At 56.0% G+C, this 26897-nt stretch overlaps 1 protein-coding gene across 1 annotated transcript; it reads right to left on the bottom strand.

Annotated features, from left to right (window-relative positions):
• Positions 1-4460: 4460 nt before the first annotated feature.
• Positions 4461-26615, bottom strand: SENP1 (SUMO specific peptidase 1). The gene is made up of 16 exons (XM_071581816.1): positions 26597-26615; positions 25476-25539; positions 23642-23789; positions 22245-22404; positions 20033-20136; positions 19705-19952; positions 19476-19530; positions 19225-19263; positions 19044-19128; positions 18257-18409; positions 16765-16896; positions 16106-16309; positions 15187-15266; positions 8200-8284; positions 6494-6589; positions 4461-6001 (listed from the first exon to the last, which is right to left on the bottom strand). Exons 3-16 carry the CDS (start codon positions 23785-23787, stop codon positions 5939-5941), a joined length of 1650 nt encoding a protein of 549 aa, XP_071437917.1. The 5' UTR covers positions 23788-23789; positions 25476-25539; positions 26597-26615; the 3' UTR covers positions 4461-5938.
• Positions 26616-26897: the final 282 nt, after the last annotated feature.

Below are 26897 nucleotides of genomic sequence, written 5' to 3' on the forward strand. Positions count from 1 at the left end.
GGGAGTTGTTAAGAGACATTAAAATCAGAAATGTCACCAATTGTGCAGCTCCTGCTCCGGGAGGGGGAGGCAGAAATTGCCCCCAGGTGGCATTTTAGAGGAGCAAAAAAACCTTCCCAGTCACTGGGACAAGAGGAGGGGCTGGACCTGACCCCATTTCTGCTCTGGGGGGGTCAAACATAATGGGAAGGGGGTCCCAAAAACTCCCTCCAATTCAATCCAACCCCCCCCAAAGAAATCCAAGAGGGACACGAGGAATTCACACCAGAACTGACCCCAAGGCTGAGCCTCCCACACCCTGAAGGTTCAAAAAAAAACCCCCCGTGGGGATGGGGGGACCCCAAACCCACCCAGAGCTCGGGTGGAAACTTCTGCCAGTCATTTCTGGGGCTTGGGGGTGACACGGGCCCTGCAGGGCACCTGCCCCAAGTTATGGGGTCCCTCCCCTGGGGTCGGGGTCTGTGGTTCTGGTTTTGGGGGTTGTAGCCCCATTTTTGGGGGTCTGTAACCCCTTTTTGGGGGTCTGTGTCTCTATTTTGGGGTCTGTGTCTCTATTTTTGGGATCTGTGTCTATTTTTGGGGTCTGTGTCTCTATTTTTGGGATCTGTGTCTATTTTTGGGGTCTGTGTCTCTATTTTTGGGGTCTGCACCCCATTTTTGGGGTCCCAATGACTGGCCAGGGCTGTGGCTGGTCCCCCCCTCGCCCCCCAGGGCACAAGGGCAGCTCTGTCTGCAGATCCCTGACTTGGCTTTGAAGGAACTCGATTCTTTCCTGGGCAGAGTCGGGGCTGAGGCTGCCCAAAGTTTACCCAACAATGACGGTGCCAACCCCAACACCCGGCCCTGCCAGTGCCCACAAAGGGCAGGTCTGTCCCAAACTGGTGGCTCTTCCAGTGGTGGGTTCAGGGGGGGGAGATGGAGCGATGCTGGTCATGGTGTCACCCCTGGCACTGGGGACAGGGCTTGGCTGGGGAGGGCTGGGGAGATACTGGTGAGGGTTGGGGTGATACTGGTGAGATTGTGGTGATACTGGTGAGGTTGGGGTGATGCTGGTGAGGGTTGGGGTGATACTGGTGAGGTTTGGGGTGATACTGGTGAGGTTTGGGGTGATCCTGGTGAGGTTTGGGGTGATCCTGGTGAGGTCTGGGGTGATGCTGGTGAGGTTTGGGATGATACTGGTGAGGTTGGGGTGATACTGGTGAGGGTTGGGGTGATACTGGTGAGGTTTGGGGTGATCCTGGTGAGGGTTGGGGTGATGTTGGTGAGATACTGGTGAGGTTTGGGGTGATACTGGTGAGATTGGGGTGATACTGGTGAGATACTGGTGAGGTTTGGGGTGATAGTGGTGAGATTGGGGGTGATACTGGTGAGGTTTGGAGTGATCCTGATGAGATTGAGGAAGATGCTGGTGAGATACTGATGAGGTTTGGGATGATTCTGGTGAGGTCTGGGGTGATCCTGGTGAGGTCTGGGGTGTTACTGGTGAGATTTGGGGTGATCCTGGTGAGATTTTGGGTGATCCTGGTGAGGTCTGGGGTGATCCTGGCGAGGTTTGGGGTGATCCTGGTGAGGTCTGGGATGATTCTGGTGAGATTGGGATGATCCTGGTGAGATTTGGGGTGATCCTGGTGAGATTTGGGGTGATCCTGGTGAGGTTTGGGGCGATGGGTTGGGGTGGGGGTGTCTGGGGTGGCTCATGAGGGTCCCCCAGGGATGGGAAGGTCTCTGGAATGCCCCACAAGCACCAGCCCCACTTGGACACCCAGACCCCCAAGCGCCTCCCCCCTGGTCCCTCAGCCATGGGGGGGATGGACATGGAGCTGCCCCAGGAATGAGCAGATGGTCCCACAGAACCCTCCTGTGGTCCAGGAACTTCAGGAGCAGATCCCAAAGTGCTGCCTGCAGAGCTTAGGGTTGGAGCCTTCACCTCTGGGGGAAAACAGACCAGGAGGGAGAGCAGAGCCAAGAGCTGCATTTCCTCCATCCCTGGAGGTTCTCCCATGGCTCAGGGATCCACCTCCCATGGAGAGAAGCTCCTCCAGCCAGGAAGGGAGAGTGGAGTGGCCCAAAGGTCCAAGTGGTCCATCCTTGTCTGCACTGAGAGCTGGAAATCACTGAGCAAGGAGTCACAAAGTTCTCCATCAAGGTATCCCAGCAAGTGGATCCCGACCATCTCTTGGTGCTCCCTGTTGGAATCCACGTGGTCCAAGGTCAATATTGGAGCCACTTGGTGGAAACCAGCAGTGCCTGAGGATGTCAGGAGGGTCAGGAGGGACATGGGGGGGCTGGGGGTGTCCCAGAGTCTGTTGCAAGAGGGAAATTGGGAAAAAAGGGAGAGCAAGTTCCATTCTCAGCAGACACAACTTATTTTCCTCCTGAGCACCCCAAACCCCTCAGGGACCCCCCTGGGTTGGTATCTGAGCACCCCAAACCCCTCAGGGACCCCCAGGGTTGGTGTCTGAGCACCCCAAAGCCCTCAGGGACCCCCAGGGTTGGTGTCTGTGCACCCCAAACCCCTCAGGGACCCCCAGAGTTGGTGTCTGTGCACCCCAAACCCCTCAGGGACCCCCTGGGTTGGTGTCTGAGCACCCCAAACCCCTCAGGGACCCCCTGGGTTGGTGTCTGAGCACCTCAAACCCCACTGGGATCCCCAGGGTTGGTGTCTGTGCACCCAAAACCCCTCAGGGACCCCCCAGGGTTGGTGTCTGAGCACCCCAAACCCCTCAGGGACCCCCAGGGTTGGTGTCTGAGCACCCCAAACCCCACTGGGACCCCCAGGGTTGGTGTCTGAGCACCCCAAACCCCTCAGGGACCCCCAGGGTTGGTGTCTCTGCACCCCAAACCCCTCAGGGACCCCCAGGGTTGGTGTCTGTGCACCCCAAACCCCTCAGGGACCCCCAGGGTTGGTGTCTGAGCACCCCAAACCCCTCAGGGACCCCCAGGGTTGGTGTCTGAGCACCCCAAACCCCACTGGGACCCCCAGGGTTGGTGTCTCTGCACCCCAAACTCAAATGGGATCCCCTGGGTTGGTATCTCTGTACCCCAAACCCCTCAGGGACCCCCAGGGTTGGTGTCTGAACACCCCAAACCCCTCAGGGACCCCCAGGGTTGGTGTCTGAACACCCCAAACCCCTCAGGGACCCCCAGGGTCGGTGTCTGAACATCACAAACCCCACTGGGACCCCCTGGGTTGGTGTCTGAGCACCCCAAACCCAAATGGGATCCCCAGGGTCAGTGTCTGAACACCCCAAACCCCTCAGGGACCCCCCAGGGTTGGTGTCTGAACACCCCAAACCCCCCTGGGACCCCCAGGGTTGGTGTCTGTGCACCCCAAACCCCTCAGGGACCCCCAGGGTCAGTGTCTGAGCACCCCAAACCCAAATGGGACCCCCAGGGTTGGTGTCTGAACACCCCAAACCCCTCAGGGCAGGAGGGACCCAAAGGAGAAAAGAAATCAAGTCTCTTCTTTGCTCCCATAACCTGTGGATGTTTCTGGCCCTTGCCTGGAAGTGGATCCTGCATTTCCCAAACCCCCTGGGAAGGAGATGCAGCACCCAGGGGAGCACCAGAATCCCAACCCAGAGAGCTCCTCACACCTCCCACAAAATCCCACCAGGAGCCCCCAACAAACCTCCCCCCTGGGGATGGAAATCCCACCCTGAAGGTTTCCAGAGGCATCACCTGGGCCACAAAAAAAGCTTGGTGGGATCTGGAGGTGATTCCCAACTCCAGGCACAGCCCTGGGAGCAGCTGAATGGGGAGCATTGAGGCCTGGGCTGGGACATTTGCAGGACCATCAGAGCCTCCAATCGTTGGTTCTTTTGGAAACACAGAGCAAAAAAAAAAACACCCCCCTCGTTCATGTCTAGGAATGAGGATCCAGGAAGGAGAGGGAAAAAAAGTCAATATGACCTGAAAATCCCCAGCCTGGCAGGCTGGACAGGCTGGGCAATGTGATTTATTCTATTAATAAGCCAGAAAGAAGGGCAGGAATAAATGCTGAATGCATTTCTAGTGGCCACTGAGGGCTGGGGAGCCTTTGGGGTCCCAGCACAAGCTGCCTTTGACAGGGGCTGCTTTTCCCTGGGTTTTTTGGGAGCCAAAGCAAACAAGGGGCTTGTTGATTTTGTTGCTTGGGGAAGGGGGGGGTTTAAGGGGCTCTTTCAGCCCAGAGTGGGGCAGGAGGGGCTGGAAATGTCCCAGGGGTGGGAAGGAACAAACCCAAAGCAGGTCAGTGAGACACAATCCCTGTTCCCAGAGTGGCAACATCCAACAAATGGCTGGAAAAGCCCCTCAGCTCCAGCTCTGCCTCCTCCTCCCATCAAATTGGGCTGAAATTCCTCAGTATTTTAATCACCTGAGTGTTTTATTTCTGTGAATTGCACAAAACTTCCCTGAGCAAGGGCTGGGGCTCAACCAAAACCCAGTTCCCAGCACTGGGGATTCCTCTCACAGCTCAGTTTTGTTAAGACAAACCAGGAAAGGTGCATTTTATTTCTTTCAGAGCTTTAATTGAAGATAGAAAAAGGTAGGAAATGAATTTGGTTTTATAAAACACACTGGGGGGGTTGGGGGTACAAACCAGCCTACAAAGAACACAAAGTGGTGGAAGGAAGGGAGGGAAATTTGGTACAAAACTACTGCTTACAGGTAGAGAAAAAAATGTATAAAATATCCCTTTCCTATCTGGAGACCAAAAATACAAAAGTGGACATTGTTTCATCCTTTTCCTTGCATGTAAAAAGGTTATTTACACCAGGGAGGAGCATGTTGAGCTCTCACACACTCGCTGGTTCCTCCAGTAAAGAAACCCAGTTCAAAGCATCAGCAAAGGCCCTGGGAGATGATCAGGAGCCTCGTGGCATCCCCCAAAAATCCAATTTCCAGGAGGCTGAAGTGTTCCTGGTTTGCTTCTTGCCCCTGGGATTGTGGGACTTTCACACCAAGCCTGGGAAGTTCTGGTGGAATTGGAGCTTTGCCTTCCCCAAGCCCTCTGAGCTCCCCTTGGGCTTCACCCCCAGGCAGAGAAGGGGAAAAGCAGCACAGGAAGAGCAGGAGTTGCTGCTCCTCCTGCTCTGCTGGGGCCCAAAGGTGGCAAGAACTGCCCTGGATGCTGCTCAGAGGTAAAAACCAGGCCAGGGGAGAAGGAACACCCAACCAAAACCCCTCTCCAGGTGCACAGCCTTTGTTCTTTATCACCCTGAAGTTTGGGAACACACACAACTCCCCAGGGCTGCAGCTCTGCAGGTTTTGTACCTCAACTCAGCCAAGAGCTGGTAACAAAGAACTGGCGAGAGGAACAACCTGGCAAAAGTGGCATTTCACCAGGAATTCCTTTCAGACTGCCCAGTTCCCACCTGCCACTCCCTCCCACCTCTCCAGGCTGGCCCAGGAACCTGCAGGACCAGCTGTGGGGACAGAGGGGAAGTGGCACAGGAGTAGAGGAAACACCAAAACCGTTCCTCTACGAGCAAATTCTCCCCCCAAATCCACCCCCAAAGGGGTTCTTGCCCATCTGAGATGAAGCTCTGGCAGGTCCCAGAGCCCCCCAGAGTGATGGAAGCACCTTGTCCTTCCCTAAAATCCACCTTTCCCCTCACCCAAAGTCACAACATCAGCTCGAGCTGGTGGCAAAAGGTGAAAAAAGCAGAAACAAAACGCGGGTTCCTTGAATGTTCAAAGCTCTGTCAAGTCCCAGCACCTGAAAAACTGTAAAAATAGGTCTTGAAAGACATAAAGAGAGAAAAAAAAACCCAAAAAAACAACCCCAGCAAATGTGCTTCCAAACATTTCTTTGCCCCTGGTCCAGGAAGGTGTTTGAGCAGAACCAGAACCCAGAGTGGGTTTGTTGTGTCTTTGAGTCCCTGGGAAAGGCTGAGCTGCTTCTCAGGGTGAATCTTGGGCACTTCTGATCCCATCCCTTGGCTCTGCAGCACCATCAGAGCAGCTTCCTGTGCAGGATCTCCCAGACCATCCTCTTCCTGAAGTAGGGCATGTGTTGCTTTGGGTGGGGAAAAGAGGAAAAATAAAAGGGAATGTTGGTGGAATGTTGTGGCTGGCACTGCTGGGGGCACCTTCCCCTCAGCCTCTCTCTGGGAGGGGGAAATTTCCTTTCATTATTGAAAACAGGGCAGTGGGTGAGATTTAGGTAAGGGCAGAACTCTGGGGATGCTCTTTGATAATTGTGAAATATTCACCCAGGGGATGTTGTGTGGAGAGGGATAAAGGTGAGGAACACTGAAATTCCTTGGGATTCACTGCCAGGTTCAACCTTTCAGTGCCAGCAGGAGGTTTGGGAGCTGCACCAGGGATGCAACTCCTGGATCTAAGGACAAGAGGAGCCCCCAGGGAGGCTCTGCAGGAACAGCCCCACACAGGGGAAGGAGCAGCAGCACAACCCCCGGGGGGGGCTTGGCAGGGCTGGCATCTCACAGGGCACTGGGGGAACAGAGCCTGGGCAATCAGGTGGCACAGGGGGCCCAGCTGGGGGTACCTGGGTGAAGTTGATGGGCTTGTCTTTGGCGATGCAATCGGCGTATTTGCAGGCGAACATCCCACAGTCGCTGCCGTTCATCTGCTGAGGGATCTCCTGCAGGGACAGGGCACAAAGTGGCACTTCGGGGGTGCCAGGGCCCCTTTGCTGCCTTCTGAGAGGGAAGGGCTTGAAGTGAAGGACCCCCCTGACCTCTGTGGGAATGGCTGGAGCTGTGTCAGAGCAGGGACAGGGCACAGGGAATGGTTGGAGCAGGGACAGGGCACAGGGAATGGCTGGAGCTGTGCCAGGGCAGGGACAGGGCACAGGGAATGGCTGGAGCTGTGCCAGGGCAGGGACAGGGCACAGGGAATGGCTGGAGCTGTGCCAGGGCAGGGAGAGGGCACAGGGAATGGCTGGGGCTGTGCCAGGGCACAGGGAATGGCTGGAGCTGTGCCAGGGCAGGGACAGGGCACAGGGAATGGCTGGGGCTGTGCCAGGGCACAGGGAATGGCTGGAGCTGTGCCAGGGCAGGGAGAGGGCACAGGGAATGGGTGGAGCTGTGCCAGGGCAGGGACAGGGCACAGGGAATGGCTGGAGCTGTGCCAGGGCAGGGACAGGGCACAGGGAATGGCTGGAGCTGTGCCAGGGCAGGGACAGGGCACAGGGAATGGTTGGAGCTGTGCCAGGGCAAGGACAGGGCACAGAGAATGGCTGGAGCTGTGCCAGGGCAGGGACAGGGCACAGAGAATGGCTGGAGCTGTGCCAGGGCAGGGACAGGGCACAGGGAATGGCTGGAGCTGTGCCAGGGCAGGGACAGGGCACAGAGAATGGCTGGAGCTGTGCCAGGGCAGGGACAGGGCACAGGGAATGGCTGGGGCTGTGCCAGGGCAGGGACAGGGCACAGGGAATGGCTGGAGCTGTGCCAGGGCAGGGTCAGGGCACAGGGAATGGCTGGAGCTGTGCCAGGGCAGGGTCAGGTTGGATCTCAGGGAAAGGTCCTTCCCCCAGAGGGTGGTGGGCACTGACCAGGCTCCCCAGGGCAGTGGGCACAGCCCTGACCCTGCCAGAGCTCCAGGAGGGTTTGGATGATGCCCTGGGGCACAGGGTGGCACTCTGGGCATGGTCCTGTGCAGGGCTGAGGGTTGGACTGGATGGTCCCTGTGGCCCCTCAGCACATTCTGGGATTCTCCAAACTCGAGCTCGGGGGTAAGAGGGAAGTGAGGAAGGAACAGAGGGGGGTGGGTGGGTGGGCAGCAGGACCTGGGGGGGCACTGGGGCACCTCAGGAAGGTCACCCTGGCCCCACACAGGGCTGGGTGGAAGGGGCATCCAATTAAAGGCCATTAAATGCCACTGAAGTTGACAGATCACAGAACCCAAGAATGGGTTGGGTTGGAAAGGAATGTAAAGACTGTCCAGTGCCACCCCTGCCATGGCAGGGGCACCTCCCACTGTCCCAGGTGGCTCCAACTGGACAACCCGTGCCAGGGCCTGCCCACCCTCACAGGGAGACATTTCTGCCCAATATCTCATCTAAATCTCTCCTCTTTCAGTTTAAAATCTGCCCCTGTAAAGGAATTGCTCTCCCAAAATCCACAATTTTTTCCTTCCTTTGTCACCCCAGTAAAAAATTCCCTCAGGAAAAGCAGCCAGGAAAGGTGCAGGAGGGGCAAGAACAAAACCAAGCCACAAGAGAGACCCCAAACTCTGACTGTCCAAACCCACCTGGCTCTTCTTACTCAGCAGAGCCCAACCATTGGTGTCAAACTCTCTCCTTTTCTTGTCCAGACTTTCCTGTTTCAGGTATTGTCTGTGGGAATAAGAGAATAAGGAAAAGTTCCTTAGAGGGATGGGGGAAGCAGCCAAAGGCATCCTCTGCCATGTTTGCAGAATTAATGCAAAAATATGTCTCAGGATTGGCCATTTAAAAAAAAAAGGGGCTTTAGAGACCTAAAATTTGGAAGGAGCCAAAAGGACCGAGCAGAACTTCCAAAAAAAATTAAAATAAAATAAAGGACCTGCTGAGCAGAGTCAAAACCACAAATAAACCAGGGAGAAAATTCAGCTCATGGCACAGAGGAGCCCTGGGGAAGGTGCAGATGGACCCTGCTGGTGTCCTGAGAACTGGGGCCTCTTGTCTGTTGAGGATCTCTCTGGGTATGAAGGTGACAGGAACAAACTTGGTACAGAATTGCAGCAGCAGCTCTGGATTAACTGACCTGTGTGTAGAAAAACCCCTCCAGGCTGGTGGGGTTCAACTGCCAGCAGGTCAAACCTTCCATGAGCCCTCAGCAGAGCCAGATTTCAGCTCCCAGATCCCCCTCCAGGGCCTGGAACTGGAGAACAAGGAAAGCCCCCAGGTATTGATGGGCCTCTGCTCAAAGAGGCTTCCCCCAATTTGGCCTCAATTAACACCCCTTGGAAGTGTTGGGGTTTTCCTTGAAAAAGTTTAGAAACTCTACCAAGACCCTGCCCAAGCAAATGCCACATTTTTGCCCTGGTGGGGATGAACACCTTGAACCATTCCCTTCACTGGGATATCCTGGAAGGGAAGGTCAGGAGGACACAAAGCTGGACTGGAAGGGAAGGTCAGGAGGACACAGAGCTGGAGTGGAAGGGAAGCTCAGGAGGACACAAAGATGGACTGGAAGGGAAGGTCAGGAGGACACAAAGCTGGACTGGAAGGGAAGGTCAGGAGGACACAAAGCTGGACTGGAAGGGAAGCTCAGGAGGACACAAAGATGGACTGGAAGGGAAGGTCAGGAGGACACAAAGCTGGACTGGAAGGGAAGGTCAGGAGGACACAAAGCTGGACTGGAAGGGAAGGTCAGGAGGACACAAAGCTGGACTGGAAGGGAAGGTCAGCAGGACACAAAGTTGGACTGGAAGGGAAGCTCAGGAGGACACAAAGCTGGACTGGAAGGGAAGGTCAGGAGGACACAAAGCTGGACTGGAAGGGAAGCTCAGGAGGACACAAAGCTGGACTGGAAGGGAAGCTCAGGAGGACACAAAGCTGGACTGGAAGGGAAGGTCAGGAGGACACAAAGATGGACTGGAAGGGAAGCTCAGGACACAAAGCTGGACTGGAAGGGAAGGTCAGCAGGACACAAAGCTGGACTGGAAGGGAAGGTCAGGAGGACACAAAGCTGGACTGGAAGGGAAGGTCAGGAGGACACAAAGCTGGACTGGAAGGGAAGGTCAGGAGGACACAAAGCTGGACTAGAAGGAGCCCAAGGAGACAGTGCTAAGATGTTCTTAATGGCCCTAAATGACCTGCTCTCCAATGGCTGCTGCTGTCACTCAGCTTTGGAGGCACCTCCTGCTCCTCTTGGCTACCAAAAGGCCCAGGAGGATCTACAGAAACCACCTCCTTCCCTTCTGGCATCTTCTCCAAAGGGTTGCAGAGAGTCCTCACTGCTGTGAAAGGCTTGGAAAGCAACAGAGGATCAGGCACTGCTGGCTTGGGCAGAAGGGTCAGGAGGGTGCCTGGCACGGAGAGGGAGGCAGGTTTGGCTGCCAACATGGAGAGATGTGCCATCTTCTGGAAATCTAATCTGCCAAGAGTTGGCTCAGACACATCTTGTTGTTGGTAAATGCCAAGCTGTGACGGGCGACGGGCAAAGCTGGAGGGTGGAGGGTCAAACCTGCTGCCCTGGGGCCACCCAGGGGGGTCTGCCCATCCAAAGTGAAGGAAGAGGAGGCTCAGAGGTGACCTCAGCACTGTCTGGAACTGCCTGAAGGGAAGTTCTGGCCAGGTGGGGGTTGGTCTCTTCTCCCAGACACTCAGCAATAGGACAAGGGGGGCTCAAGCTCTGCCAGGGGAGGTTTAACTTGGATATCAGGAAGAAATTCTTTGCAGAGAGAGTGCTCAGGGATTGGAATGGCCCAGGACAGTGACCCTTCCCCTGGACTCTGCCTTGGGGAGGCCACACCTTGAGTGTTGTGTTCAGTTCTGGGCCCCTCAGTTCAGGAAAGAGATTGAGGGGCTGGAGCGGGGCCAGAGAAGAGCAACGAGGCTGGAGAAGGGACTGGATGTGGCACTGAGTGTCCTCTGAAACACCTCCAGGGACAGAGAATCCACCAGGTCTTGATCCAACCCCACTGTGAGCAGGGACAGAGAATCCACCATGTCTTGATCCAACCCCACTGTGATCACCAGCTCAGGGCACTCTGTGCCCCACTCTGTGCCCTGGGCTGGTGATCACAGTAGGGTTGGATCAAGTCAGGGTTGGATCAAGTCATGGTGATCCCAGTGGGGTTGGATCAAGGGTTGGACTTGGTGATCTCAGAGGTCTCTTCCAACCCAAGTGAGAAGAGCAACGAGGCTGGAGAAGGGACTGGAGCACAAGTGCTGTGGGGAGAGGCTGAGGGAGCTGGGGGTGTTCAGCCTGGAGAAGAGGAGGCTCAGAGGTGACCTCAGCACTGTCTGGAACTGCCTGAAGGGAAGTTCTGGCCAGGTGGGGGTTGGTCTCTTCTCCCAGGCACTCAGCAATAGGACAAGGGGGGCTCAAGCTCTGCCAGGGGAGGTTTAACTTGGAGATCAGAAAGAAATTCTTTGCAGAGAGAGTGCTCAGGCATTGGAATGGGCTGCCCAGAGAGGGGCTGGATTCCCCATCCCTGGAGGTTTTTCAGCTGAGCTTGGCCGTGGCACTGAGTGCCATGATCTGGTAAAGGGACTGGAGTTGGACCAAGGGTTGGACTTGATGATCTCAGAGGGCTTTTCCAACCCAATCCATTCTGTGATCTACTCAAAAAACCCAAACCCTTCCACCCAGAGGCCACCAAAGGACTCAGAGAAGCATCAAGATAACCCAGCAAGCTCTTCCCCCTTCTCTGGGGTGAATAAACCAGCCAGGAATGGGTTTTGCTGGACCAAGAAGGGGAGTCTCTGTCAGGGCAAAGAGCAGATCTGCTCCAGACAAGGGTTTTCCACCAGCCTTCATTAGCTGGACACACAGAGGTCCCCAGGCCAGGGGAGTTCCCTGCCAGGGACTGCAGTAATTGCTTTGACTTGGCTGCAGTTTGGACAAGTTCAGCAGGGGGGAAATCTCAGCAAAAAAACTCCCCCCTCTCTTCCACTGAACAGGAGCAGGTCCTGATTTCATCTCCCAAAATAAAACCTAATGGATGGAGAAGAGACTCCTTGTAATGAGTTCAAACCAAGGGTGAGCTGAGGCAAAGCTGAGCAAAGGATCTGCATCATGACACGACCACAGGGAAAACATTAATTAATTAACAGCCTGTTTCCTATGCAGCTAAAAACAAAAATCAACCCTGGCAATTACTGGGAACTCCAGAAGCCACTTGAAAAAAAAGGGAGAGCAGCACAAAGGCCTCTCCTAAAGGAGAGACAGGGATTTATCACACAAGGATGGAGCAGAAATGCAGAGAGAGGATCCCAGTGCTGGACTGAGCAAACTGAGAAGAAACCAGAGAGACTGAAATGATGTTGGAGTTGCAGTGAAGGAAACTCTGGGGTGGCTTCAGCACATCCAGTTTGATCTGCCACAAGGCAGCAATTTGGGAGCTGTTTTGCCAAGCCCTGAATCACAGAAGGGACCCAAAGAATCATCAAATCCAATTGCTGATGGCCCAGGAAAGCACAAGGAACTTCAGGAGACAGAACTGAACTGATGAACTTTGTTGGGACCTCCAGGAGGAAAAGCTTGACAGGAAATTTTAAAGAATAATTCCACACCAAATGCCCTGTCAGAGGCTGGAGGCTTTTCATCTTTTTCCAAAAGCTGAAAGCAGATTTTTTTTTCCCTCTCCACTGCTCACAGACACACAAACCCCTGACCAGGGGCCTCAGGGAATTTGTTAAAATCAGCTGCAAAGTGCTGCAGAAAGTCCAAGAGCCCTGAAGCAGAGGGCAGGTAAAAGGCAGCAGTTTCAGGCTGCTGAGAGAGCAGGGGATGACAAGACTCCCAGATTTCCCAGGCCTTCTTTTCCCTAAGCTTTCCTCCAGCCTTGGCACACCAGAATCAAGACTCTACCTCCTTTTTAACAGGTTGTTTTCTGTCCACTCCCAGACACAGAACTCTCCAGCAAAGCCAAGATGCCAAAGGAGAAATCCCCCCAAAACCTCTCCAGGTCTCACTCCCACTCTGTGAGAAAGGGCAGCAGCCACCAAACCACAAGTTCTCTGTGCTCCCTACACATCCCTCTCCTGGCCAGAGGGCCTTGGGTTGAAGCAGAACCTTCCCTGAGCCTCAGTTTCCCTCCTCTGTGAATTCTGGTACCTTTAGGAAGCTCTAAAGATTGAAAGCATGAAAGGGTCACTAACCATGAATAGGACCCTCCGTCCCTTCTTCCCGGTGTGATCCTCCCACTGCATTCAACCAATAAAAGCCTCCTAAAATGAAACAGAAGGAAAACAATTATGGCCAGGGAAAGAGAGACCTGAAATCCTGGCCCTCTCTCTCACTCCCCCTGCGTGGCTGAAACACTCTGGGCCCTCTGGTGCTCAGCAACACCAGAGCAGGGACCTTCTCCCTCAGCCCAGAGCCTGGAATGAACCACGGGCAGGACTCCTGGGTCCTTCTCTCACCTCCCAAGTGCTTCATTTCAGGTGGAATCCAAGAGATCCAGGCTGAAAGGGACTGATTCCAGGGCAGCTCTGCATGAACCCAGAGGCAAAAGCCACACAGCAAAACCTAAACCTGAGGCCTTTCCATGTTTTGTGGGTTTTCCTTTAGACAAATATCAGGAAAAAGGGATCGAGCCCTTTTTACAGTTCTGGAAATGAACTCGGTGCACAAAGACTGCAAAGCACCTGAGGGAGGAAAACAAAGGGGCTCAATGGGCTGGAAACTCTGTCTGATCACTGTGCACATTCCTGGAGTGACCCAGTGACCCCTTTGCTGACACATTCACACCAAAAGACTCAGGATCAGATTCCCAAGTCGGTGTCAGAGCAAAGCTGAGATGAGAAACAGACCCAGAGTGTTTCCTAAACCCCCTGTCAGCCCCAGGGAACCTTCAACAAGAAGAGGGTTCACCCCCTGACCAAAGAGGAGCTCACCTTTAAATCACATTCCACTCAGGAGCAGCTTCCAAATATGGGAAAACAGTCCTGGGTTGGACACACAAAGCACCTGAAGTGTGAGGGGGCAGCTGTGGTCCCTCCCAGAACTGCCCTCAGGGTGGGCAAAGCAAGAACTCAGGAAGAACAACTTGAAACTCCAGCCCTGAAATCTCCTCCTCCAAACAAAGAGCTGCTGAGCTGAGCTCTGGCACAGGCAGGAGAAGCTCCCACTGCCAGGAAGGTGCCCAGGAGATGCCATTTCTTCAGAGAGCTGCAGGACAAGGGAAGGATCCCTGTCCCTCAAGGGGAAGCTGTTTCTCCTCCTCAAGCTGCTACCAAGAAGACTCTGAGAGTGATAAAACCTGATGTCCCCAACAGAATGTGCCTGAAAGCTCCTGTCCCAATGGGAGTGACACCAGACTCACTGAGGGAAGGGCTGAGGGAGAGGATGAGCACAGAATTCCCTGGGAAGAGCTGAAGACAAGCCCAGGCCTCTCCAGACCAGGTGCTGAGACACCACAAAGGGCCTGTGCCCACAGAAGGGGCTGGTGCTGCCAAGGCAAAGTGAGAAGGGGTTTGATTTTTGAACAGCCACAACTCAAAACAACAACAGTGTGCCCAGGTGGCCAAGAAGGCCAAGGAGATCCTGGCCTGGATCAGAAATAGCGTGGCCAGCAGGGCCAGGGCAGTGACCCTTCCCCTGTCCCCAGCCCTGGGGAGGCCACACCTTGAGTGTTGTGTTCAGTTCTGGGCCCCTCAGGTCAGGAAAGAGATTGAGGGGCTGGAGCGGGGCCAGAGAAGAGCAACGAGGCTGGAGAAGGGACTGGATGTGGCACTGAGTGTCCTCTGAAACACCTCCAGGGACAGAGAATCCAACAGGCCTTGATCCAACCCTACTGGGAGAATCCATCATGTCTTGATCCAACCCTACTGTGATCACCAGCCCAGGGCACTCTGTGCCCTGGGCTGGTGATCACAGTGGGGTTGGATCAAGGATTGATGATCTCCGAGGTCTCTTCCAACCCAACTGAGAAGAGCAACGAGGCTGGAGAAGGGACTGGATGTGGCACTGAGTGTCCTCTGAAACACCTCCAGGGACAGAGAATCCACCAGGTCTTGATCCAACCCCACTGTGATCACCAGCCCAGGGCACAGAGTGCCAGAGTGATCCCAGTGGGGTTGGATCAAGGGTTGGACTTGGTGATCTCAGAGGTCTCTTCCTCTTCCAACACAACTGAGAAGAGCAACAAGGCTGGAGAAGGGACTGGAGCACAAGTGCTGTGGGGAGAGGCTGAGGGAGCTGGGGGTGTTCAGCCTGGAGAAGAGGAGGCTCAGAGGTGACCTCAGCACTGTCTGGAACTGCCTGAAGGGCAGTTCTGGCCAGGTGGGGGTTGGTCTCTTCTCCCAGGCACTCAGCAATAGGACAAGGGGGGCTCAAGCTCTGCCAGGGGAGGTTTAGGTTGGAGATGAGGAAGAAATTCTTTGCAGAGAGAGTGCTCAGGGATTGGAATGGGCTGCCCAGAGAGGGGGTGGATTCCCCATCCCTGGAGGTTTTTCAGCTGAGCTTGGCCGTGGCACTGAGTGCCATGATCTGGTAAAGGGACTGGAGTTGGACCAAGGGTTGGACTTGATGATCTGGGAGGGCTTTTCCAACCCAATCCATTCTATGAAAAGAAGTTACTCACAACAGGACCCTGCAGGCTTCACTGTTCATCCCCCCCATGGAGTCATAGTAGGTGATGGTTTTTTTCCTGAAATCCACAACCTGCACAAGGAAAAATTTGTTACCAAGGCACAACATGAGGAGCAAGGGAGAAAATTTAGATTATTTCACAGCAGAAAATGATTTCAGGGGACTCTGAACACCCCTGGTAAACCCTCCCCAAACCCCCCCAAGTTCCTGCTGTGTTGTTTAACCACCTGAACCCCTAAATCAGCCTCTCTTTAGTTAAACCCTGAGTGTCAAAGCCACAGACGGGGCTTTGCTTCACCCAACACACCCTGAGCAGTTCAAGCCACCAATCCCCCAGGACTGGGGGGGGTTTGGGGCTCCATTCCCTATTTCCACCCCACCTACATGAGTACAGCCTTTCCAGGCAGTTAATTAAGCCTTTCCAGGCAGTTAATTAAGCCTTTCCAGGCAGTTAATTAAGCCTTTCCAGGCAGTTAATTAACAATTAGAGGAGGTTTGACCTAAGGAAGGCCAGAGAGGATTAAAATCCAGGCAGGATCTGTCCCTGCAGAGGTGGCAGCAGCCAAGAGGGAGGGAGGGATGGAACAAACCAGGGGGTGGAGAAAGGTGATGTATCTGGGTCTGAATCTCCCTGAAACGATCCTGTGGCAGAGGAGCTGGTGGGAACAGGGAAACAAGATCTTTCCCCAGAGAACGAGCTGCCTAATGTGACCTTCACAGCTTTTTAAGGACTAGAAACACATCAAAAAGTTCCTCCTGTCTTTGTAACTCCCTCCAGACTTTGGTTTCAAGCCACAATTTCCCCTCCTGGTGCGAACACCTGGAAAATGGATCATGAAAGACACGTGGAAGTTTGGACTCAATGACAGGGTGAGCATTTCCAGGGTGGTTTCTGGGGAATAAGCACTCACAGCCAGGCACCAGTGCACTCCCAGGTGGATGGGCACCAGCAGCAGGTCCACAGAGAAGATGTCCACTTTTTTAGTCCACCTTTTCACTGCTTGGTATCCTGCAGTTTTCAACTTGGTGAAGAAGAAAGTGTTGAAAGCGTGAACTGCTGGAAAACCCTTTTCTTTGCTCCTCTCCATCAGCAAATTCATGTAGAAATTAATTATCTGGGGAAGGAGAAGCATCCAGGACATAATTGTGTAAAATGAGGGGGATAAACTGGCTTTGCTTCCTTCTGAAAAACTGTCCCCTGGGGGCTTACAAAGCTCTGGGGTGTTAAAAGCTCTAAAAACATTCAGAAATATTTAAGAGTCAGTCTTTGTTTCAGTCTATTCTTTAAGATTCACTTTTTGTTTTGCCCAATTATGTGTCTGGTCAGTCCAACTTCTCCCAGTATTATTTTTTTCAAGGGTTTTTTTTTTGTTTTTCATGGAGTAAAAGCTCCAGGGAGGGAACCTCAGGCCACACATCCACACTGAGCTCCTCCAGCACCAGGATAAATTCACTCACTTCCAAAGGGATGGAGAACATCCCAAGGGTCCCCCAGGTGGGTTTCTCACCTCTTTGCTCACTCCAACCTGTTTGGAGAACCCTCTCAGAGCCCCAGGGGGGTGTTTCTCACCTCATCATTGAGCCAGTTGAGGTTATTGAGGGTCTGGATGTCCTTCCGAGTGATTGTCAAACGAAAAGCTTCACTCAGCACCTCGTCCTGGTTCCCACCTCGGAAAACGTTCTTGATCTCCTTCTCCATTTCCTGCAGGGAGGACAAGGACAGTTCCTGCTTTCCCTCCCTGTCAAAGCCACCTTGGCTCTTTCTCTTTTGCTCCTCCCTCACTGCAAATTGAAGTTGGAGATCAGGAAAAAATCCTTTCCAGAGAGAGAAATCAGACACTGGAATGGGCTGCCCAGAGAGGGGGTGGATTCCCCATCCCTGGAGGGTTTTCAGCTGAGCTTGGCCGTGGCACTGAGTGCCATGATCTGGTAAAGGGACTGGAGTTGGACCAAGGGTTGGACTTGCTGATCTCAGAGGGCTTTTCCAACCCAATCCATTCTGTGAGTCTCTGGATGTGGCACTGAGGGAGAATCCATGTCTTGGTCCAACCCCACTGTGATCACCAGCCCAGGGCACTCCGTGCCCTGGGCTGGTGATCACAGTGGGGTTGGACCAAGAGTTGGACTTGATGATCTCAGAGGTCTTTTCCCACCCAATCCATTCTGTGCTTCAATCCCCCTGTGTGGGCCATTGACTTAAGAGTTGGACTCGATGATCCTTGTGGGTCCTTCCAACCCAGACCAGTCTGTGATTCTGAGTGTTGTGTTCAGTTCTGGGACCCTCAGCTCAGGAAAGAGATTGAGGGGCTGAAGTGGGGACAGAGAAGAGCAACGAGGCTGGAGAAGGGACTGGATGTGGCTCTGAGTGTCCTCTGAAACACCTCCAGGGACAGAGAATCCAACAGGTCTTGATCCAACCCCACTGGGATCACCAGCCCAGGGCACAGAGTGATCCCAGTGGGGTTGGATCAAGGGTTGGACTTGGTGATCTCAGAGGTCTCTTCCAACACAACTGAGAAGAGCAACGAGGCTGGAGAAGGGACTGGAGCACAAGTGCTGTGGGGAGAGGCTGAGGGAGCTGGGGGTGTTCAGCCTGGAGAAGAGGAGGCTCAGAGGTGACCTCAGCACTGTCTGGAACTGCCTGAAGGGAAGTTCTGGCCAGCTGGGGGTTGGTCTCTTCTCCCAGGCACTCAGCAATAGGACAAGGGGGACTCAAGCTCTGCCAGGGGAGGTTTAGGTTGGAGATCGGGAAGAAATTCTTTGCAGAGAGAGTGCTCAGGGATTGGAATGGGCTGCCTAGAGAGGGGGTGGATTCCCCATCCCTGGAGGTTTTTCAGCTGAGCTTGGCCGTGGCACTGAGTGCCATGATCTGGTAAAGGGACTGGAGTTGGACCAAGGGTTGGACTTGATGATCTCAGAGGTCTTTTCCCACTCAATCCATTCTGTGTTTCTGTGATTTAAATCCTTTCTACACACAGGAGAAGGTTCCACTCAGCTCTGCCTTCCCAGTTGGTTTATCTGCCCCACAACTGTCTGTGGAGCCCAGACTGAAGCAGACCAACCTCAGTGATCTCAGGGAACTCCTCCTCTCCCTCAGCTGCCTTGGCATCCTCCTTCTCCTCCGGGACCGCCGTGACCGGAATTTCCTTCTCCAGGGGCACCCGGAGGTTCAAATCCACCAGGTCTGGCACTGAGTGCTCCTGTTCCTGCAGCCTCTGAAGGACAGAGCTGGGGGTTAGGGGGGTCTTAAGGAGTTCTCCTCTCCAGGGGCTCTGAGGGGGGACAGGGACAGCACAAAGCTGTGCCAGAGGAAGTTTGGGTTGGAGCTCAGGAGAAGGTTCTTCCCCCAGGAAGGGGTTGGGCACTGGAAGAGCTCCCAGAGTCACATCAGCAAGGCTGGCAGAGCTCAAGGAGTGTTTGGACAACACTCAAAGACATGGTGGGATTGTTGGAGTGTCCTCTGCAGGGCCAGGAGTTGGACTCTGTGATCCTTCCAGGATTTACTGGGATTTTGGGGTGTTCTGAGCAGGGCCAGGAGCTGGACTTTGATCCAGGATGTTCCAGAATTCCCCACATGCCACATGCACCCATTTTTTTGAACACTTCCACAGATGGTGATTCCATCACTGCCCTGATTCAAGGCTTGACCACCCTTTCAGTGCAGAAGATCCCTTAAGATCCCACCCAAACTCCCCGGGGACAACTCGAGGCCGTTCATCCCACGACACTCCCGACAGCTCAACAAAGGCACCAACTGGAGCTGATTTTTGCCATTTTCTCCCCATTTCCAGTTTGTTTTCTGCTCTGTGCTTTCCCAACCCAGCCTGCACGGGCTGTTCTCCTCATTACCTGGTTCTGCAGCTGCAAGGCCAAGGCTTTCTTCTCCTCAATCTGCCTCAACCTCTCCCGAGCTCGGGAGTCGTAGACGCTGGTCCTGGAAAAGCAGATTTGGGTGGAAAACCCATCAGTGTTTCATTTCTCCCCAGGAACACTCACAACAGGAAAACTGGAGCAGAAAAGGTGGACTTACAGTTCTTTGATCCATAGTTCTGCCTGGAAGAAGGAGGGGCTGGAAATGGGGGAGAAAGGACAGTTGTAAAGTTGAGGAAGTGCCTGAGAAGTGACGTTTTTTTGGATGCATCTCCCTCAAGTTCCTGCAGCTACAGCAAAGTGTTGGCTCTTCCTGGGATGCCCAGAAAGCCACTGGGAACTCACATTCTCACCTCCCCATGCACTAAAAGCATCCCAGGGGTCCCTCAGACACCATTTCCCACCTCTCACCTCGGTGCTGGAGTTCTGGAATCCTTCACTTTGAGCAAAATGACAGAGTCTGACCCTGAAGAGAGAAAAAGTCCCCTGGAATGTTCTTTTCCTCACCATGACTACCCCACTGCCCCAGCTGCTGCTCCCAAATAAAGAGAGGGAGGGGAAAAAGGTTTAACACAGGCATTGAGGAGTTCAGCTGGGGGTTGGGTTTTTGTTTGGTTGAGTTTTTGTGGGTTTTTCTTACCTTCAGACTGGGTGTTGGATGCTGGTAGATGTTCTTGCTGCTGCTGGTTGGTGGAGTTGCTGGACTGGAAGACACTGGAGGGATAACTGGGGGCAAAATAAGGGGATGGTTTGGGCAGGGGCTGCTCCTGGGCCTGGAGGATGGTGGTGGTTGAAGGGGTTGGAACAGCTCTGGGAGCTTCAAACAGCTTGGAGTCCTCACTGGGTGTTTCCTTCACGGTGGTTTTGCTGGAATTCAAACACCTGGACCTGAGTCCAGGAAAAAAAGTGAACTCCCAGCAAGCCCCAAGTGGTTCTGTGGGATGGGGAAGAGCCATTTCCATACTCACAGGTGGAAGGGGAAGAGGGAGGAGGGTTTGGATGTGGAAAATTGCTTTCCTGTGACCATCTGAAGCAGCTGCCTGTAGATCTCCCTCTCCTCCTCTCGCACCGTCTGCAGGGAGACAACCACACATGTCCACTCAACAGGCTGGTCTGGATGATCCAGCTCTGGATGATCCCTGTGGCTCCAGCTCAGGATGGGACTCTGTAACCTCCACAGAGACACTCCCAACACTGAGCAGACACAAAGTGGAGTTTTATGGCTGCAAAACACACCAGGGAGCCTTGAGGAGCTCAACCCCCCCAGCCACGCTCAGCTCGACACGACACGAGACGTTTGAGCTGCCTCCAATCACTCCATGATGCCCCAAATCACAGAATGGATTGGGTTGGAAAAGCCCTCTGAGATCATCAAGTCCAACCCTCGGTCCAACTCCAGTCCCTTTACCAGATCATGGCACTCAGTGCCACGGTCAAGCTCAGCTGAAAAACCTCCAGGGATGGGGAATCCACCCCCTCTCTGGGCAGCCCATTCCAATCCCTGAGCACTCTCTCTGCAAAGAATTTCTTCCTGATCTCCCACTTAAACCTCCCCTGGCAGAGCTTGAGCCCCCCTTGTCCTATTGCTGAGTGCCTGGGAGAAGAGACCAACCCCCACCTGGCCAGAACTTCCCTTCAGGCAGTTCCAGACAGTGCTGAGGTCACCTCTGAGCCTCCTCTTCTCCAGGCTGAACACCCCCAGCTCCCTCAGCCTCTCCCCACAGCACTTGTGCTCCAGTCCCTTCTCCAGCCTCGTTGCTCTTCTCACTTGGGTTGGAAGAGACCTCTGAGATCATCAAATACAACCCTTGATCCAACCCCACTGGGATCACCATGACTTGATCCAACCCCAACTTGATCCAACCCTACTGTGATCACCAGCCCAGGGCACAGAGTGGGGCACAGAGTGCCCTGGGCTGGTGATCACAGGGGGGTTGGATCAAGACCTGGTGAATTCTCTGTCCCTGGAGGTGTTTCAGAGGACACTCAGTGCCACATCCAGTCCCTTCTCCAGCCTCGTTGCTCTTCTCTGGCCCCGCTCCAGCCCCTCAATCTCTTTCCTGAGCTGAGGGGCCCAGAACTGAACACAACACTCAAGGTGTGGCCTCCCCAAGGCAGAGTCCAGGGGAAGGGTCACTGCCCTGGCCCTGCTGGCCACGCTAGTTTGGATCCAGGCCAGGATCCCCTTGGCCTTCTTGGCCACCTGGGCACACTGGTGGCTCCTGTTGAGCTTCCTGTCCCTCAGTCCCCCCAGGTCCCTCTGCCTGTCCCTCTCCAGCCACTCTGTGCCCAGCCTGGAGTGCTGCAGGGGTTGGGGTGGCCAAAGGGCAGGACCTGCACTTGGCCTTGTTGAACTTCATCCCATTGCAATCAGCCCATCCCTCAAGTCTATCCAGATCCCTCTGCAGAGCCCTCCTGCCCTCCAGCCTGTCCAGGTCCTTCTCCAGGTCTCTCCAGCCTGTCCAGGTCCTTCTCCAGGTCTCTCAGGTCTATCCAGATCCCTCTCCAGGTCCCTCCATCCTTCCTGCAGGTCGACACTCCCTCCCAACTTGGTGTCATCAGCAAATTTGCTGCTGATGGACTCAATCCCCTCATCTAAACCATCACTAAAGATGTTAAACAGGACTGGACCCAACACTGACCCCTGGGGGACACCACTGGTGACCAGCTGGACACAGCCCCGTTCCCCAGCACTCTCTGGGCCTGCTCCTGACCCAGCAGAGGGGACACCTGTCCAGGCCATGGGCTACCAGCCCTTCCAGGAGTATATTATGGGAGACAGAGTCAAAGGCCTTGCTGAAGTCCAGGCAGACACACCCACAGCCTTCCCCTCATCCACCAGGTGGGTCACCTGATCGTAAAGAGAGGTCAGGTTGGTCAGACAGGACCTGCCCCTCCTAAACCCCTGCTGGGTGGGTCTGATCCCATGTCCATCCTGAAGATGCTGTGACTGCACTCAGGATGAACTGCTCCATAACCCTGCCAGGCACAGAGGTCAGGCTGACAGGCCTGGAGTTGCCAGGGTCAGCCTTGCAGCCCTTTCTGTGGACTGGGGTGACATTCCCCAACCTCCAAACACCTGGGACCTCCCCAGAGAGCCAGGACTGTTGGGAGATGATGGAGAACGGAGATGAATCCCAGCCCTGCCCCACCTTCAGAGCCTTCCAGGCCCATCCTCACCTCCTCTGCTGTGCTGATGAAGCGTCTGGGGGTCTTCTTGGGGCTGAGGAGGCTGCGGCGACAGGGCCCGCTCCAGGCCGGGCTGGGGGCGGCTTTGATGGGGAAGGCTGAGGAGTGGCAGTGGTGGTTGGATTTCCCCACGTAACTGTTGGATGTCCCACTGCAAAGAGGAGGAAAATAAACCCCAACCTTGATTGGTTTGATTCCATGGCTTTGGTTTTTTTCATAGAATCACAGAATGGATTGGGTGGGAAAAGCCCTCTGAGATCATCAAGTCCAACCCTTGGTCCAACTCCAGTCCCTTTACCAGATCATGGCACTCAGTGCCACGGCCAAGCTCAGCTTAAACACCTTCAGGGATGGTGAGTTCACCATCAGAGTATCATAGAATGGATTGGGTTGGAAGAGACCTCTGAGATCCTCAAGTCCAACCCTTGATTCAACCCCACTGTGATCACCAGCCCAGGGCACTCCGTGCCCTGGGCTGGTGATCACAGTGGGGTTGGATCAAGACATGGATTCTCCCTCAGTGCCACATCCAGAGACTCACAGAATGGATTGGGTTGGAAAAGACCTCTGAGATCATCAAGTCCAACCCTTGGGCCAACTCCAGTCCCTTTACCAGATCATGGCACTCAGTGCCACAGCCAAGCTCAGCTGAAAAACCTCCAGGGATGGGGAATCCACCCCCTCTCTGGGCAGCCCATTCCAATCCCTGAGCACTCTCTCTGCAAAGAATTTCTTCCTGATCTCCAACCTAAACCTCCCCTGGCAGAGCTTGAGCCCCCCTTGTCCTATTGCTGAGTGCCTGGGAGAAGAGACCAACCCCCACCTGGCCAGAACTTCCCTTCAGGCAGTTCCAGACAGTGCTGAGGTCACCTCTGAGCCTCCTCTTCTCCAGGCTGAACACCCCCAGCTCCCTCAGCCTCTCCCCACAGCACTTGTGCTCCAGTCCCTTCTCCAGCCTTGTTGCTCTTCTCACTTGGGTTGGAAGAGACCTCTGAGATCCTCAAGTCCAACCCTTGATCCAACCCCACTGGGATGACCATGACTTGATCCAACCCCGACTTGATCCAACCCCACTGTGATCACCAGCCCAGGGCATGGAGTGCCAGAGTGATCCCAGTGGGGTTGGATCAAGGGTTGGACTTGATGATCTCAGAGGGCTTTTCCCACCCAATTAATTCTGTGATTCTCTGATTCTGTGGATGTGGCACTGAGTGAGAATCCACCACATCTTGATCCAACCCCACTGGGATCACTCTGGCACTCCGTGCCCTGGGCTGGTGATCACAGTGGGGTTGGATCAAGGTTGGATTATGGTGATCTCAGAGGTCTTTTCCAACCCAATCCATTCTCTGATTTCCCCCCTGAGCACAAAGAGGAGCTGCACAAACCTGGAGTTCTTGCGAGCCTCGAGGTAGGAGCCTCTGCTCCCCCTGGGTTTCTGCAGCCCAGAGCCCACCCCAGGCCCTGAGCTCCTCCACTGCCCGTTGGCACCCAAGGGTTGGGCCTCCCTCTGGTAGCTCTGAGGACGTGGCATTTCTGCAGGGAGCAAACACAGCAGTGACTGAACAGCCCCCTCTGCCTCCCTGAGCTGTCCAGGAGAGGAACAGCCCAGCCCTGACCCCCAACAGAGGAACAGCCCAGCCCTGACCCCCCAGAGAAGGAACAGCCCAGCCCTGACCCCCAACAGAGGGACAGCCAAGCCCTGACCCCCCAGAGAAGGGACAGCCCAGCCCTGACCCCCCAGAGAAGGAACAGCCCAGCCCTGACCCCCAACAGAGGAAACAGCCCAGCCCTGACCCCCCAGAGAAGGGACAGCCCAGCCCTGACCCCCTAGAGAAGGAACAGCCCAGCCCTGACCCCCCAGAGAAGGAACAGCCCAGCCCTGACACCCTAGAGAAGGAACAGCCCAGCCCTGACCCCCAACAGAGAAGGAACAGCCCAGCCCTGACCCCCCCAGAGAAGGAACAGCCCAGCCCTGGCCCCCCAAAGGAAGGGCCAGCCCAGCCCTGACCCCCCAGAGAAGGGCCAGCCCAGCCCTGACCCCCCAGAGAAGGGCCAGCCCAGCCCTGACCCCCCAGAGAAGGGACAGCCCAGCCCTGACCCCCCAGAGAAGGGACAGCCCAGCCCTGACCCCCCAACAGAGGAACAGCCCAGCCCTGACCCCCCAGAGAAGGAACAGCCCAGCCCTGACCCCCCAGAGAAGGAACAGCCCAGCCCTGACCCCCCAGAGAAGGAACAGCCCAGCCCTGACCCCCCAAAAGAAGGAACAGCCCAGCCCTGACCTCCCAATAGAGGAACAGCCCAGCCCTGGCCCCCCAGAGAAGGGCCAGCCCAGCCCTGACCCCCCAGAGAAGGAACAGCCCAGCCCTGGCCCCCAACAGAGGGAACAGCCCAGCCCTGACCCCCCCAGAGAAGGGCCAGCCCAGCCCTGACCCCCCAACAGAGGGATAGCCAAGCCCTGACCCCCCCAGAGAAGGGCCAGCCCAGCCCTGGCCCCCCAAAGGAAGGGCCAGCCCAGCCCTGGCCCCCCAGAGAAGGAACAGCCCAGCCCTGGCCCCCCAAAGGAAGGGCCAGCCCAGCCCTGGCCCCCCCAGAGAAGGAACAGCCCAGCCCTGGCCCCCCAAAGGAAGGGCCAGCCCAGCCCTGACCCCCCAGAGAAGGAACAGCCCAGCCCTGACCCCCCAAAGGAAGGGCCAGCCCAGCCCTGACCCCCCCTAAAAGAAGGGCCAGCCCAGCCCTGACCCCCCAGAGAAGGAACAGCCCAGCCCTGACCCTCCAGAGAAGGAACAGCCCAGCCCTGGCCCCCCAAAAGAAGGAACAGCCCAGCCCTGACCCCCCAATAGAGGAACAGCCCAGCCCTGACCCCCCCAATAGAGGAACAGCCCAGCCCTGGCCCCCCAAAGGAAGGGCCAGCCCAGGCCCTGGCCCCCCCAAAAGAAGGGACAGCCCAGCCCTGGCCCCCCAAAGGAAGGGCCAGCCCAGCCCTGGCCCCCCAGAGAAGGGCCAGCCCAGCCCTGGCCCCCCAAAGGAAGGGCCAGCCCAGCCCTGGCCCCCCAGAGAAGGAACAGCCCAGCCTTGACCCCCCAAAAGAAGGGCCAGCCAAGCCCTGACCCCCCCAGAGAAGGGACAGCCCAGCCCTGACCCCCCCAGAGAAGGAACAGCCCAGCCCTGACCCCCCCAGAGAAGGGCCAGCCCAGCCCTGGCCCCCCAGCCCCGTCTCACCTGGGCTGTAGCTCAGGGGGTTTCCAGCAGGGCAGGGGAAGCTGCAGATCTTGGGGGGTAAAAACTGTGGGAGGAGAGGAGGGGTTTGGATCAGGAGCAGGAAAAGCTCAACCTGAAACCTCAGGGAGGGTAAAAGAGCTGGAAGGAGGATGCAAAAAGCTGCAGGTCCTGCCCAGGCCCGGCGGGCTCGGGGTGGAATTGCCAAGGCAGAGACACAACGTGGCCCTAAACCCACCCAAAGTCAGCCCTAAAATCAGCCCTAAAAGCCCCTCTACCAAAACTACCCCTCCCAAAGTCACTTCTCCCAAAGGCAGCTCTAAAATCACCCCCCAAACCCCCTCCTGAACCCCCAAACCCCCTCCTGGACCCCCAAACCCCTTCCTGGACCCCCAAACCCCCTCCTGAACCCCCAAACCCCTTCCGGACCCCCAAACCCCCTCCTGGACCCCCAAACCCCTTCCTGGACCCCCAAACCCCTTCCGGACCCCCAAACCCTCTCCTGAACCCCCAAAACCCCCTCCTGAACCCCCAAACCCCCTCCTGGACCCCCAAACCCCTTCCTGGACCCCCAAACCCCCTCCTGAACCCCCAAACCCCCTCCCGGGCCCTCAAACCCCTTCCTGGTCTCTCAAACCCCTTCCTGGACCCCCAAACCCCTTTCCTGACCCCCCCAAACCCCCTCCTGACCCTCCAAACCCCCTTCTGACCCCCCCAAACCTCCCGAGCCCCCCAAACCCTTTCCTGACCCCCCAAACCCCCTCCCGAGCCCCCCAGCCGTGTCCGAGCTCCCCAAACCCCCTCCTGATCCCCCCCAAAACCCCCTCCTGACCCCCCAAACCCCCTCCCGGGCCCCCAAACCCCTTCCCGAGCCCCCCAACCGTGTCCGAGCCCCCCAAACTCCCTCCTGATCCCCCCCAAACCCCCTCCTGATCCCCCCCAAACCCCCTCCTGACACCCCAAACCCCCTCCCGGGCCTCCCAAACCCCCTCCTGACACCCCAAACCCCCTCCCGGGCCCCCCAGCCGTGTCCGAGCTCCCCGAACCCCCTCCCGGGACTCCCAAACCCTCTCCCGGGCCCCCCAACCGTGTCCGAGCTCCCCCGGGGGTCCCGGGCCCCGCACCTCGCTCTCCGGGGGGCCGCGGGGGGTCCCTCGGGAAGGCCTTGAAGACGGAGCCGTGGTTGGGCCGCGGCGCGTCCCGGGCCTCCATCCTCATGGGGAGGTCCCGGGAGGCGCCGGAGCGGCGGCGGCAGAGGGGGCCGCGCCGCCGGTTTTCCTTTTGGAAACGGAAAGAACGAGGATAAGAGCAGGGAGGAAAAGCCCCAGGCCCGAAGGAGCCGCCGCCGCCGCCGCCGAGCCCGGCCGGCCCTGCCGGGATCGCGGCCGGAAGTGGGACCGGAAGCGGAAGCGTCCCGAGCGCGCG

This window comes from Pithys albifrons, unplaced genomic scaffold (assembly GCF_047495875.1).
Source record: "Pithys albifrons albifrons isolate INPA30051 unplaced genomic scaffold, PitAlb_v1 scaffold_42, whole genome shotgun sequence".
NCBI lineage: Eukaryota > Metazoa > Chordata > Aves > Passeriformes > Thamnophilidae > Pithys > Pithys albifrons.

What these genes read in the sequence shown, in the direction of transcription:
- SENP1 (XM_071581816.1), bottom strand. Translation starts at nt 23,787, where the DNA reads ATGCCACGTCCTCAGAGCTACCAGAGGGAGGCCCAACCCTTGGGTGCC. An exon ending in TCATCAGCACAGCAGAGGAG is followed by an intron (nt 20,137 to 22,244) that starts GTGAGGATGGGC and finishes GTCTCCCTGCAG; the next exon opens with ACGGTGCGAGAGGAGGAGAG. An exon ending in TCCAGAACTCCAGCACCGAG is followed by an intron (nt 19,264 to 19,475) that starts GTGAGAGGTGGG and finishes CCCCATTTCCAG; the next exon opens with CCCCTCCTTCTTCCAGGCAG.